Source organism: Equus caballus, chromosome 27, assembly GCF_041296265.1.
Source record: "Equus caballus isolate H_3958 breed thoroughbred chromosome 27, TB-T2T, whole genome shotgun sequence".
In the NCBI taxonomy this organism is placed as follows: Eukaryota; Metazoa; Chordata; class Mammalia; order Perissodactyla; family Equidae; genus Equus; species Equus caballus.
The window spans coordinates 22,785,330-22,800,194 of NC_091710.1; the positions used below are offsets into that span (position 1 = coordinate 22,785,330).

The 14,865-nt window shown below is 39.7% G+C and overlaps 1 protein-coding gene across 1 annotated transcript in view; it reads right to left on the reverse strand.

Moving 5' to 3' along the window:
- IDO2 (indoleamine 2,3-dioxygenase 2) overlaps positions 1-14,865 on the reverse strand; it is a 52,034-nt gene that overhangs the window by 22,680 nt on the left and 14,489 nt on the right. The window contains exons 3-6 of the mRNA XM_014736539.3: positions 6,394-6,513; positions 4,130-4,248; positions 2,251-2,265; positions 795-894 (exon numbers count right to left, since the gene is read on the reverse strand). Coding sequence (XP_014592025.1) covers positions 795-894; positions 2,251-2,265; positions 4,130-4,248; positions 6,394-6,513 — 354 coding nt within the window. The remainder of the gene's footprint in view (positions 1-794; positions 895-2,250; positions 2,266-4,129; positions 4,249-6,393; positions 6,514-14,865) is intronic.

Below are 14,865 nucleotides of genomic sequence, written 5' to 3' on the forward strand. Positions count from 1 at the left end.
TGACTGCTGGACTGTTTGGCAGGGCTCCCCTGGGTGTGCTCCTAAACTAGACTTGCTGTGAGTTCTGCTTGAAAGGAAAATCTCTCTGGGCTCCTCCCAGGTAGACCCCTGGTTAGGTTTTTCTGGATCTTTCCACTGACTGCTACTTCTTATACCTCTCAGGGGCCTAATTCTATCATTTTGCTCCTTTCTTCTTCTGAATTCATCACACATTACGATCATTCCTACTTCTGCATCATGAAGTAGGATACCTTCACTCCTGAGCTCTGTCTTACATAAAATCAGACAGACTCTGTAGAGGCCCCAGCTCCAGGGCCCCTCCATGACGATTTCTTCCTTGTCTAGCACTTTCTACGTTATCAGAGTGTATTTGGAAGACCAATATTTTATTCTGTATCTTTCGATGGACTAAACACACAGATGAGAGGTAAACAACTCCAGAGTTTCACTTCTGAGAGTGAAAGAGGAAGCTATAACAGTTATGGTGCAGCTGCTCATTCTACCGAGGTCACAGTAAGCTTACCAGGGAAGGTGGTGAGAGAGGACACAAACCTAACTTAAATATCCTTAGGCATGGCACGAATTCAACAATTCCAAGTTTCCTAGGAGTTGAGAAAATGGAGCTATCTCTGTGGGCTAGAACTTAGATCTCTGTCGGTCAGACATAAACCAAGTAGAAAAAGGCCTGTGTTCATCTCTATTGATTAATTCACAGCAGGGAAAGGGCCTGGGGGGTGCCCAGGCAGACTGATTTCTCTCCTAGAAACAAGATAGAGTTGTGAGTGAGAAGATACCTTAATCCCAGGGACTGCTGCTTTCTCCACCAACACAGTCACCAGTATAAAGCCACGCAGGCTTTCTCCCCCAGGAAGGGAGACGACAGTGTCCAAGTTCCTTGGAAAGGAGATGACCACATAGTTAGAGAGGTCTGGCCCCACAGATGCCCTCAGAGTTAGACAACTGTAAGTGCAAGGTGGAATCAGTGAACAACTTTCCCCTCTCCAGAGGACAGCCCATGGATGAGCATTACCTTCAGCAACGCTCAAGAAGTTAAGGGAACAGATCTAGTCAAGCCCAAGTTCACCTATCTGAGCACTCTCAAAGTCTAGCATGGCCCTCAGGGTCCTAGACAATCCACCCACTGGAACAGCTGAAGCGTGAGTGCGCAGGTACTGCCAATTCTGCATGGGGCCAATCTATGGCTCATCATACCACTCCGATCAGGAGCACGGGGTCTTAGAGCTACAGTGACCACCGGCAACAGCTAATTCCATGCTCCTTTTTTACAGACAGGAAACTATGACCGAAAGAGCAAAATAGCTTCCCCAAGATCATACAGCTGGTTAGTCACAGGACCAGGTCAGGCATAGTTTCTTAACTCAGGCTGGTGCTCTTTCTAATCAGTATTTTTTCCCCCAAAAGCTGTATAATAGAGTGAGAGCTGGAAGATTGTTACAAAGAAATCATTTTTAAATTACCTGTTATCATATGGATTCAAATATCCAGATATAGATCTATTTTACAAAACCTAAAAACTGCACTCCATAAATCACTTCTGCCTCTAACATATTAAACATGAGAAAAGATGAAAAACAAACACAAAAGAAAAATGAGTCAGGAACTCCACCGTTGCAGAGTTACATTAGAGCAGGAAATGGTGTCTTCACGCTTGCTTGCCTCCATCTCCTGAGCTGCAGCCTTCACACTGAACCCCTCATTGAGCTGAGGTTTGGTGACGGGAGGGGCAACATCAATTTAGAGCCTAACTTTCCTCTCCAGGGAAAGAGGAGCCTAAGGATGTCTGGACCAGATCTGTCCCACGAGCTCCCGCTCATGTAACAATAAGACATTTCAAAGGAATTCTTGTGTGACTGTGGCAAGTACTGCCCGCAATTGGGCTTTCCATAGAGGTTATGACACGAGAGATCTTTCTCAGATCTTCAAAGAATCATAGAGAATTAGAGAATTGAAGTTTTTTTCTTGCATTGAACTTTACTTGTTTTATTATGTACAGTTTGGAAAATATAGTAAAGAAAATAATCCTATAATCCCTACAAGGCAGAGGCAACCATTGGTAACTTTTGGACTATGAATTTTTGGGACATTTCTTTCTAGTCTTATTTTTTCAGTCATTTTTACATGGTTTATATTACTATGCATACAATTGGGTATGCTTTCTTTTTCATTTTATTGTAAGCTTTTAAAGTTAGCATGGATTCTAAAGTGAGTGAAAGATTTCAGAGAACTCACCTGATATCCATGGGTCTAGTCAAATTTCAGTTATTGACAACCACAAAAGGAAAAAGAAAAGAACAAATCAGTTTGTAAACCAGATAGGCCTTCTAGGGTCGCATGTACACAGGTACACACACTCATGTGCACATGCACATGCACATGCATACACACCCATGCACACTTTGGAGGTCATAGCTTGTGACTAGACTATGGGCCACAGAGTGACAATGAGTGAGCCAAAACTCAACTCACATAGCAGCCTCTGAACATTTAGTTACAACCATCATGATAAATTATCTTACTCTTTCTGTATTTTTGTAATTACCCCAAACTCACACTTCTGTAATGACTATTCTACTTCTACTCATCTTTTAGCACCTACCGTGGAGAAAGTTTCACCCTCTCATCAAGCTTTTTCCTGATTTTTAAAGCCTGTATTAACGCAATTTCTTCAAAATTCTAAAGGCCTTACTGTTTGCGTCCCTCTTTGACAACTCTCACATACCGCTTTGTCTTGTTCTTTAACTACTTTGAATGAACTTTGCTTCCATTTCTTTCATTCCTTCACAGCACATAGCTCTGTACTTGGCATAGCAAAAGACTCCAAAAAAATAATTGTCAAGAAGAATACCTACCACACCCCAGGACTGTGTCTGCATCTCTGGGATTGAACCAGCCCTCCACCCCCCCCCCAATAAGAAACCAGTCTTTTGTTGTTGTATTTTTGACTTTACCATCCCAGGCCAGCCTTCCGCCTCCCTGCCTCTCTCTTTGTCTTTGAATCAAAAATTCAGTTTATTCCATATTTAATGTCATGACTGGAATCATTTCTGCACATATATTTATTATTTCTATCTGTACACATTCTGAACCAGATTCAGCAGCCTTCCATGGGAATGTTGGCCACCAATTTTGTTATTAAAGCAGAACTGGTCAAAGATCATAATTAATAATTAAAGAAAACGTAAGCTCCCTGGGCTCAGAAGTCCTTAGAGAGAAGAGATGGCCCTGTCTCACTTCCTCCAAGGGGCACATAAATTAGTCCTAAAAGCTTTGTTTTTTATTAAGCGTTTAATCCTTAAAGCAGATTCTCATCATCTCCTCTGGCAACCCTGTGCTCACTCACAACCCTTATGCTGAGGAAGTTCTTCCTCACGTTTAACTTAAATGTCCCTTTAAGCCATTTTACTAAGTCACCAAAGTACTATCTCTTGCATTGACAGCCTGAGACAAATCTGGCTGTGATAATGAAGTTCAAAGGGAAATTTAACACTTCACCTCTTCCACCTCATTCCACTTACTGGAATGTCTTGATTCTTAAAAACTCATGCTATTTCTTCTTGAGACAAACGCCGAAATTCCCAGCCCAACTGTCAAAGGAATGGAGCCAGCCAGGTGGAACACACAGCATCATTAATAAGATTCTCAAGCCAATACACCTAGAGCACCTATTCTCAACTCAACCATAGCCATTCATTTATGATCACTATTTAATGATCGCTTACTGAAGTCCCCGGTCCTAACTTGACTTAAATAGAGGGCACGTTAGGGAACAGCAAACAACTTGGTGAGAAAGAATGAGTGAAGTGTGATTATGCAGGAGCTTGAAGGTCAGGGCGAGAAATCCAGATTTGATGTGGAAGCCAACAGGAAAACCAGCCTGCACCAATGTATTCAGAATGGGCTGAGAGGAAACACCTGGGAGCTATGATCCATGAACTTGTGTTCAAGGTCAGCCCTTGGGAACCATAAAGCAGACAATAAACACGAACATCCCTAATCACAAAATAGCTGGAAACACTTGGGCCTTTCCTGTAGGAGAGTAAAAGTGACAAGCCTGCCCCTTACTGAGTTTCAGTCTGATCAAATGTGAAGCATTCTCTCCCTTTCTTACCCTTCAGGATTCCTCATAGTCCAGTTTGTCAGCACCAGGTCTGAGTGGGCCAGGATAGGAGGGAGCCCCAAGTTCTTGGAGACTTCGACAAAGGGAAGGGCAAGATTTCTTGGCAGAACCTTTCAGACATAAATCCAGACAATCAGCATGTTCTAGAAAGAATGCAGCAGAGAAGGTAATCATGGCTATCCTTTATTCCAGCAGTCCTGTGGTAGAGAAAGGACCTGGGGAGAAAACTGGAATTATGCAAGTGATCTGTATACACAGACCTCACTCTCATTAACAACCTAGTGGATATATTGTTTATGAGTACAATCTGAAATATATGTGAAAATTAAAAAAATGGAACACATACATACACATATAGTATAAAATAATCCCTGAAAATTGTGCAAAGAAGGGCATTACCAAATGTTTAAGCATGAATTGGGGGCTGAATTGATGAGCAGTGAGAAAAATCCCTCTCTCTCTTTATCTATCTATTTATCTATAGATAGATATATATACATAGATATGTAGATATGTGTGTGTGTTTGTGTGTATAAAACTGAGAGCACATACATATGTATAAGTATGTGTGTGTCTAAGTGTCAGGCAGGGAGAGGAATGGGGAGGACAGTGTGTGGCAGCCGACTGTCCGTCACTTCATAAGTCAAACCCAATAACAACGCCAAGTAAGTCAGCTCAAGACCATCCGCACTCAACCTCTACGTTACCTGAGGAACACTCTAAAGAACCTCATCTGCCCTCAAATCCAGAAAAGCCACTCGGATTCTTGGTGGTGGGGGAGGGGGGGAGTCTCTATCTGGCGACCAGGCTAAATGAGTCTAGACCCAGAAGAACATTCTTCTGTTCCCTGTCTCACTTCCAATTTTATTTCGCCTTAAGACATACTAAAGAAGCCCTGCTTCTGCCTTTGTTTCCCCTCAGGTTTTTAGAGAGGCTGGGGACAGAACTGTTTCTTAGGTAGAAAACACTACCAAGCTTTAAAGAGTCTTGAAGTTCAAACATAAGGTTAGCTTCCCCTGGGAGGTGGGGTGTGAGGAGGACAGTGGAGACGGGAGGAGTCTTCCTAGCTGAAAAGGCAGAGAGGATACAAAGACAGTAAGAGATGATCCAAGCCTGGGGCCTGGAAGTACACGGACACAACTCCAAGCTGGAGACTTCCTCTGTCACCCTTCTCCACCCCTTCCCCCAGTCAGGATTACGGTTTGGAGAGCAGAAGGGGGAGAGAAACCCAGTGGATGTTCTGTCGTGTGCCTAAATTTCAAACCTGTCTACATCAGACTCACGATTTTTTGAAGTTAGATGTACTGACATTTACAAGGTCTGAAGCAGCTCTATCCTCTCCTTTTCTTTCCTTTTTCACTTTCCTTTCCTCACAGGGAGTCTCCTGTGTTGACTTCAGAGATTAGAGGTAGGATCAACCAGGCAAATAAAATGGGCTGCTCACCTAACCACGGAGTCCCAGAACAGGGTGACCCCTGACTTCTGGGAAAGGTGCATTTATAAAAAATGAAAGGGAGTAATAAATTATACTGTGGGCGGTAGCACTCGGAGATTTCATGTCTCGAGGTTCAGGTCGAAACTATGAAAAGTTATGCAAAGATTCAGAAGAACTTTAAATGAATTGTAAAGATCATTAATGGGTAGAAAGGAAGCAGAATTAAACAGCGTAGATTCTGGTTGTAAATTTCAGCGCGTCTCTCCGGGGAAGGAAGGTTACATTAGTGAAATCAGGTCTGCATCTGGCCATGGATTTTCCACTAGCTTGCTATCTGTCCTCGGACAAGGAACTTAACTTCTGGAGTCCTCAGCTGTCTGTAAAATGGGCACAGTGTACATAGCTCTACTTAGCTTATGAGACTGTGAAAATCCACCGGGATAACATGTGTACAAGAGCATAAACTGCTGTTAAAGGAAAGCTATTGTTTTCTATGAGCTCTCACAACTTGCCTTCAAATGCAACTCTTCAAGCATTCTTGGAAGAGGGTGCCGGAAAAAACAGCTGATGAAAAGGAGAAATTCATTGAAAGCTAATGAAAGGGAGAGATGGCTACAAGTTCTGAAGAAAATTAAATTCCTAGCCAGGGGGAAAAAACGTCTTTCATTTAAATGGGCCTTTCAACCTTCCTTCAACTCATGCCCAAAGAACAACACAAGAAAGGACCCATTTTCCAGGCAAACAGGACAGTGCCCAGCAGGTGCATTCCAGGCGCAGCAGGCCTGCCAGACGACTTGACGGGCAGTCGTCTTGTCATTACCTCTTCAGGCTCTCTCTCGCCTTCCTGCCAGACATAGCCGGTGGAGATGAAGCTCAGGACCAAGTGGGCCAGGCGCCGTTGCCGGTAACTCTTGAGGAACTGGCAGTTCAGGAGGGGCATCTGTTCAAGAGAGTTTCCAGAGATTCTCAGTTGCAGGGGTGGGAACGGACATAAGGGTCTGTGACTTGAATGGCTTTTTGGGCAAAAGGAACAAGTTACATTTCAGTGCACACCTATTTTTGCCCTGATCCTAGGACACTGCGGTATAGGAGGGACTTCCGATGACATTGTTCATGAAGTACCTAACCACCCCACCCAGGCCCCCAAATGTCCCCATGGTTGTGCTGGACATTAGTCACCATCACTACAGTGACAGCTTGATTAGAGTGCTCTAGAATAATTAACTTCCAAGACTGAGATCATTTATTTCGTATGAGGCTCCCAGGACAAACTGTCTTATCAAGGTGCCTCTTCCTTAGTATCACCTGGCCCTGCTCACAGCCTGGTGCTGTGGGCGTTACTCTAACTTCTAAGTAAATCCAGGCCCAGTGGAGTCAGGAAGTCCACCTAATCCCTAGCAGGAGGTAGGCGAGCAGGGCCGAGTGGTTGTTCAGCCCGTGTTTGAACACTGCCAGTGACCTAGGTCCTCTCACCTCTCCACGCCCGTTTCCTCCTTATCAAAATGTGTCATCACGAGGCTTAAAGGTGGTTTCTCATTGAAAGTAACACCCTGTACAGAAGTCAGTTATGATTGACAGTCTGGCCCAAACAAATATTACCAGTTTCTCAGATTTCCCTGGGCCAGCCCTGCCTGGCTTGGTTGACACCAACAGCCTCTCAGCTCCAGCTTCCAGGCACACCCCCTCCTCGGCATTCCTCCTGCCCCCATCTCTTCCTCCGCTCTAGACACAGTTTGATCTAGATCTTTCTAGGTACTCTTCTCCGGGGTCTGAAGCATCAGAAAGGGCGACGTTGGATGTCTCGTGCACCCCTTTAAGCTCCAGGCCCCGCCGAGTGGGCAGGGGCTGACCGCCCCTCCTACCCAGGCTCAGGGGACAACTCGCGCTAGAGCCTCCTCGGTGGAATCCTTCCTCCGCTGTCCGCTAGGGGGCAGCATTTCCGTATCTGTGTGCACTGCGCCCGACTGCCGGTTTTTTCTTCCAAGAAATTGCCTCGGAGACAGAAACGCCCATGTGCCCTGGACTCAGGTGTGTGTGTGTGTGTGGAGGGGGTGGGGTAGAGGGGAGCGGTTCTGAGAGGTTCTTTGTCTTTGTTAACGGGAACCAGCCTGAGAATAATAACAGCAGTTGTTTATTAAGTACTTACTATAAGGCTCTTACTAAAGAGTGTGCAAGGTGTGATGCTAAAAACATCCAGCGCAGGATGGTACTCCGCCTTCCCGGAAACCCACAAGACAAAACTGAAAGTCAGAAAAGGTAAAATGTTTGCCCCGCGTCGTAGTCCTGGGAGAGCCAGGATGCAATTTCCGTTCTGCCGACCACAGCCCTGCTCTAAGTCAGCGCTGCCCGATGGAAATGAGAGCCACATGTGTAATTTTAAATTTTGTAGCAGCCAGCCACATTTTAAAAATAGTAAAAAGAAAGGCGAAATTAGTTTTAGTAATATATTTTATCTAGATCAATATATCCAAAATATTATCAACACATAGTCAATGTTAAAAATGAGATATTTTACGATCTCTTTCTATGGTAAGTCTTCAGAATCCAGTAAAGGAATAAGGTCCAAGTTGAGAATGTTTCTCTGGGTAAGAGGTTTTTCTGGAAACTTCTTGCACATTCCAGAGTCCCTGGGCTCTCTCCTCCGAGTAAACATACAAATAATTTTTTTTAAAAAATGGATTCAAAAAACAAAAAGCCTTTATAATGGATTTGTTTTTTCTACAAACAAGATGAAATGGTTAGGGAGAGATTTCATATTTGTACAGCAGTTTAGCTTGGTTTCACCTTAACATCAAACACTTTTCTTTTGCACTTCTCAGTGAGCTGGCATATTTCCTGATTTTCTTAATATTGGTTATAATCGCCCTTTGTGCAGCTATGAAGGAGGGCTGGATTAAGAATTCATTAGTAGTAAGACAAGAGCGAGATTGCGTATTTCCACAGTTTGGTCTCAGTAACTCCACCTTAGCCAGCATTTGCTTAGCTGAATGGCTGCTTATGAGTCACATATTACTTTGCTGGTGCCAAGATTACAGTGTTTAAAAAGTATTTTTATTCTGATCCTCCCCCTCTTCTCTTGTAGAGAAGAATGATGTGTTTTTTTTAAGGTATACAAAAATAATAGAGTGTCACTGTAAAAAATGCCAAATACACATATATACGTAAAGTAGAAAATGGTTTTTACTAGCTTCAATATCACTCCTTAGATATAATTGCCATTAAAAGTTCAGTGTCTCTACTTCTGTCTATCTAAATATCTATAAATTTTAAACAATTGTGTTCATTTAAACTATATTGAATATTAAATTTATATATTAAATATATATCTACATGCATTACATGTATATTATACATATATTTGCATATGTAATTATATACATTTTATATCATATCATTATATAAATTATGTGTTTATATACATCAAATATATAATTTTATACTGTTTATACCTTTCTTATTTCAGTAAACAATATAGCAAAGGTGTATGTATATACAGAGAGAAAAAACGAGAGATGTACATATACATTGTCATTTAGTGGCTGCATAGTTTTCCATTTATTTAACAGATTATTTATTAATGGCTGTTTAGGGGATTATATTTTTTGTTATATTTTTTCTTTTTTGTTTATTTTGCTGTTATGATTGCTGCAATAAACACCTTCGCTTATTCATCTTTGAGCTTTTGATTGAGTATTTCTGCAAGATAAATTCGTAAAAATTAAATCGCTGGATCAAAGTATATGTATTTTAAAAATTTTAATGGATGTTGCCAAATTGCTGGTCAGAAAGATTGTACCAATTTGCTGTCCTGCTTTCAACATTGTTCCTCCACATCTTGACTAACACTATTTTGATGGGTTTTTAATTTGTTACCACACTGATAGCCAAAACCAGGCATTTCATTTTAATTTGCATTTTTTGTTTATTCTAGAGATTGAGCATTTTTGCATGTTTATGATCAATTCAAATCTCTCTCTCTAACTTAACTATTCATTTCTTTTACCTATCTTTTCCCATTGATCATCTCATTGATTTGGGGAAACACATTTTGTATTACAGTCGTGATCTTTGTCTGATATAAATGTCCTAAATTATTTTCCTAGTTTATCACTTATCTTTTAATAATTTTTGAACATTATCTAAATAGTATTTATATTATGATTAGACACATTGCAGAGATGTACTATCGGAAAATTGTTAGGAATACTTGTTCACAAATGAATAAAAATATTGAACGCATTTTATTCCTAAGCTAATTTGTTCTGCATTTTGTAAATGACTTTGGGGACGTGAACACATTACTTGTCCATTATGACAGAAGTATTAACAACTTATAAATTTGTGTAAACAGAATTGGACCAAAAGCAGAAAAACTAATCTCTGAGTTTCTAACCCTAACAGGCGGTTGCACTACCGATTTGCACATTTCCCTTCCTTGATGATACTGAACTAACATTTCGACAGTTTCTGACCTCTGATACGTTCGCAGAGATGAGTGTGTGGTTTTCTCCCCTAGGGCTAAAACATTGGTTGGGGAGCTTCTCAGAAGCAGTGTGACATTTCTTTAGAATCTGCAGCATGATCCAGGGCAAGGTTTGCACTCTGTTTTTCCACTGAACATTTTGAAGTGAATTTCATCATTTTTTGGTTATTAAAAATACTTAATTATATAATGTGCATCTAAATTAAATACATGAAATATCTATTTACAGCTTGAATAATACACATAAATAAATGCTTGTTTACCCATCATTCAACTGAAGAAGCAGAGCTCTACCAAAACCTGTGCAGCCCTCCTGTGCCCCTCGTTGGTTGTGTAGCCTGCCTGCTCCTCAGGAGCATCTATTTGCTGAATTTTGTGTTGGTTATTTTCTTGCTGTTTATATATCATTCAAAATTCACATACATGTGACCATTAATATATTTGTTTGAATGATTTCGAGATTCACCCACATAACTGCCTACAGCTCAGCTCATTCATTTCTACAGTTACTTCACCTGTTTTTCCTATGATAAATAATATTTTTACACCTCTTGGCACACACGTGCCCAAGAAAGTACTTATATACACAAGGTTGGAATCCTTAGAGAAGAAGGATGTATATCTTCAATGCTTCCAGATAATGACAAAGTTTGTGAAAGAGATTGTACCCACCCACAGTGCATGACATCCAGACGCCTTATCTTCCTGCCCAATACCTGGTAACATCAGACTTTTAAATATTTTTCAGTTTTGTCATTGTAAAATGCTATCCCATTATAGCTTTAATTTTCATTTTCCTGTTTATTAACAAGGTTGGCATCTTTTATATGTCACTTGGTCATTTGTGTTTCCTATTCTGTAAAATATCTGTTCATGTCTGTCACATACTTTTTTACTTGGTTGTTTATCTTTCTTATTGATTTCCAGGACTTCACATATTCAGGACACAAATCTTTTTCTCAGTTATATATGTAACAATATCTTCTCTCAGTCTGTAACTTGGCTTTTCATTTTCTTTATGGTCTACTTTGGTAAACGGAGGTCCTATTTTAATAAAACCAAGTTTATCATAAAAATATCCCAATTTCATGTCATTAGGAAATTCTTCCTTAGTTCAAGTACATATTCTCTTAAATTCTCTTCAAAAAGATTTAAATTTTTATCTTTTACTTTCAACTTCTTAATCTATCTGGAATGAATTTGTTTTTGTTCATGATAAAAGAAGCAAATCTAGTGTATTACTTGTTGTGTGCCTGCTATATGTGTGGCTCACCAGTCATCCCCGCACCATTGTGTTCCCCTCTGATCTCTCATTTCATCTCTGCTATATATTAAGATCCCATATATACGTGGGTCCGTATGTAGGTTCTCTAGTAAGGTTTTTGGTTCTACTTGTTTATTGCTGCCTCAGTATCACCTGGTCTCAATTTCTGTAGTTGTCATGATAACTGATGAGGCAAATCTTGCTAGTTTGCTGTTTTGCTGTTAAGTATATATATACACACATATTTTTGTTGATGTTCATTTACTTTGTAACACAGCTAAACAAACTAAACGTGAGTTTATTTTTACAACTTCCATACAACTGTGTCTTGTTAAAATGAAATATGGAATTTTAGATCCATAATGTTAACGCACTTTAGCCCCAAGAATGTGTTCCTACACACATACACACACACACATTATTTTATATGAGATAAGATAAAATATTCCGCGGCCACATTAGAAATGATTATTTGGAATTGACCATACATTTCACTAATTTCATTGGTTAGCAATGTTTCTTAAATACTCATATTCCTCTTTCCTGAGTCCTTTATTCTGATTTATATTCCCAATGCCAGAATAATTCCTGAGCAATTGAGACAAAGTATGTGGGTGATATACTTTCTTATTTCTTGATTTGACTGATAATTTATTTTCTTTTGTCTTCATAGATGAATAATAAAATCTGAGTTCTAAATACTTTTTTCTTAAAATGTTAGACATATTCATACATTATCTTTAAAAAAACATATCAGTATGTACAGTATGCACTCTGGATTGTAATCCAATGCTGCTTTATTTATTTGTGCAAATTGTTCTGATGTGTCTGCTGGGAGCTCTTTCAGGTTGGCTTCTGTGTCCCATTGGAGACGTCCTCATTCTTTCTTCTTTTTTTTTTTTTAGTACTCTTTTACTTTCTGGCAGTACAAGATGTTTAGGGTCATCTTGTATTTTCCCTATCCTAGGTTTGGAATCAACTATTTCTCCAAGGATCCCTAGTTCTTTTTATTGAAGAAGGTATTTATCTGGGCACTGGATTTGCTCATTGCTACTGGGGTCCCATTGCTTCTAGATCCTCGAGGTGGACAGAGCTAGGAAATGTTTGTATGTGTACAAATATTGTAGAAATATACATACAGATAATATTTATTTATCTACATGTATTTGTCTATTTATCCATGTATATATCCATATATATATATATATAATGCTAAATATGAAGTTTTAGTTTATATTGACATCTCCGACTCTAATCCAGTGCCACAGGTTGATGCTAGCCTTCCCTCCTTGCTAATTTGTAACTTTTATCTCTGACAGTGAAATATCATCCACCATCTATTTAATTATCTCTTCAACCTAGTATACATATAAAGCAGTTTAAGAATTGTTAACCTGCACCCCATGAAAAACAAATTTACCAATGCAGTACAGTGATTATGTACAGTTCCTTTTTAATTCAGCCTTATAGATTCCAGTCAGAACATAATTTTCCATAGTAACTTAGATCAGTTCCTTTTTTCCCCCACCCTCTTCCATGAAGTTCTGTCGTACATCTGTAATACAATTAGATTCGTTTGTCGTAGTCTACATTCCATCCCAGCATCCAGGAATAACCAACATTCTGGTTAATTTTTAAAAGTTTGTATATAGTTCACTCTGTGTGATTTACAATTCTATGGGTTTTACAAGTGCATAGAATCGTGTATCCACCCCCTGAATACCATGCAAAACAGTTATGTCATCCTAAAAATCCACCTTTAGTCATTGACTACCCATTCCTCCTCAATCCTTGGTAACCATTGATCTGTTTTCTGTCCTTATAGTTTTGCCTTTTCCAGAAAGTCATGTGAATGAAATCATACAATAAGTAAACCTTTGGATCTGACATGTTTGATTTAGCAAAATGTATTTAAGGTTCATCATGTTGAATAAATCAATAGCTCATTCATTTTTGTCACTGAATAGCATCCCGTTGTATGGCTGTAACTCAATGTCTTAGTCAGTTCACATTGCTATAACAAAGTACCATAGACTAGGCAGCTTATAAACAATGGAAATTTAATTCTTACAGTTTTGGATGCTGGAAGTCCAAGATCAGGGTGCCAGCATTATTGGCCTCTGGTGAGAGCCTCTTCCGGGTTGTAGACTGCTGCTTCTTGTTGTAGCCTCACGTGATAGCAAAAGAGGGCCAGAGAGCACTGCAGGGTCACTCTCATAAAGGCACTAATGGCATTTATGAAGGTTCCATCCTCATCACCTAATTATCTCTGTGTTGGTCAACTTTATGTGTCAACCTGACTAGGCTAAGGGATGCCCAGAGAGCTGGTAAAACACTGTTTCTGGATGTGTCTGTGAGGGTGTTTCTGGAAAAGATCAGCATTTGGATCCATAGACTGAGTAAAGAATGGTGATTGCCCTCACCAATTAGGATCAGCATTATCCAGCTCATTTAGGGAATAAATAGAACAAAAAAGTGAGGAAGGGTGGATTTGCTCTCTGCTTGAGCTGGGACAGCCATCTTCTCCGGCCTCAGACATTAGCACCCTTGGTTCCTGGACCTTTGGACTCTGACCGGGACTTACGCTATTGGCTCCCCTAGTTCTCAGCTTTCCTGGGTCTCTAACTTGCAGATCCTGGGACTTCTCAGCCTCCATAATCATGTGAACCAATCTGACATAATAATCTCTTTCCAAATATCTCTATATATCCTATTGTTTCCGTTTCTCAGGGAAACCCTGACTAACATACCTTTCAAAGGCCACACCTCCTAATACATCATCTTGGGGGTTAGGATTTCAATATGTGAATTTGAGGGTGACACAAAAATTCAGTCCATTGTACTCAGTTTAACCATTCCCCTGTTGAGAAACATCTTGGTCATTTCTAGTTTGGGTGACTATGAATAAAGCCTACTGTAAACATTTGCACATTGGCTTTTCCATGAACATAAATTTCAGTTTACTTGGGTAAATTCTTAGCAATGCAATTGCTGATTCATATTGTATGTATTTAACTTTATAAGAATCTGCCAGACTATCTTCCTAAGTAGCTGTGCCATTTTGCATTCCCACCAGCAATGTGAATGAGACTTTCTTTTGGTACTTATCCTCACCAGTATTTGATATTGTCAGATCTTTTTCAAAATGTTGGCTATTGAAGTGGGTGTTAAATTATCTTTTAATACTTATTATTATAAATAAATAGTCCTTATTCTGTAAGTAACCTAATTTCATTTTTATTGTTTCCTGTTAAAACTTGCAAAATTTTCTTCTTCTTCTAGAAAATTTGAAATTTCGCCAGCATATCTACGTGTGTCCCTCTACCCCCCATTGTCTTTCTGATAGAAATACTCAAATCTTTTATTAGATCTGAAAAATTTTATTCCTATATGCTTGAAACTTAGATTTTCCTCCACCTACACTACTCTGCTTGTGGAATCTCTATTTTGTGGAATTTGGATCATCTATTTCTCTTTTTACTATAACTGAATTTTTCTGATGGCTGGCATTTCTTTAATTTTTGCTTTATGCTTTATGAAAACTT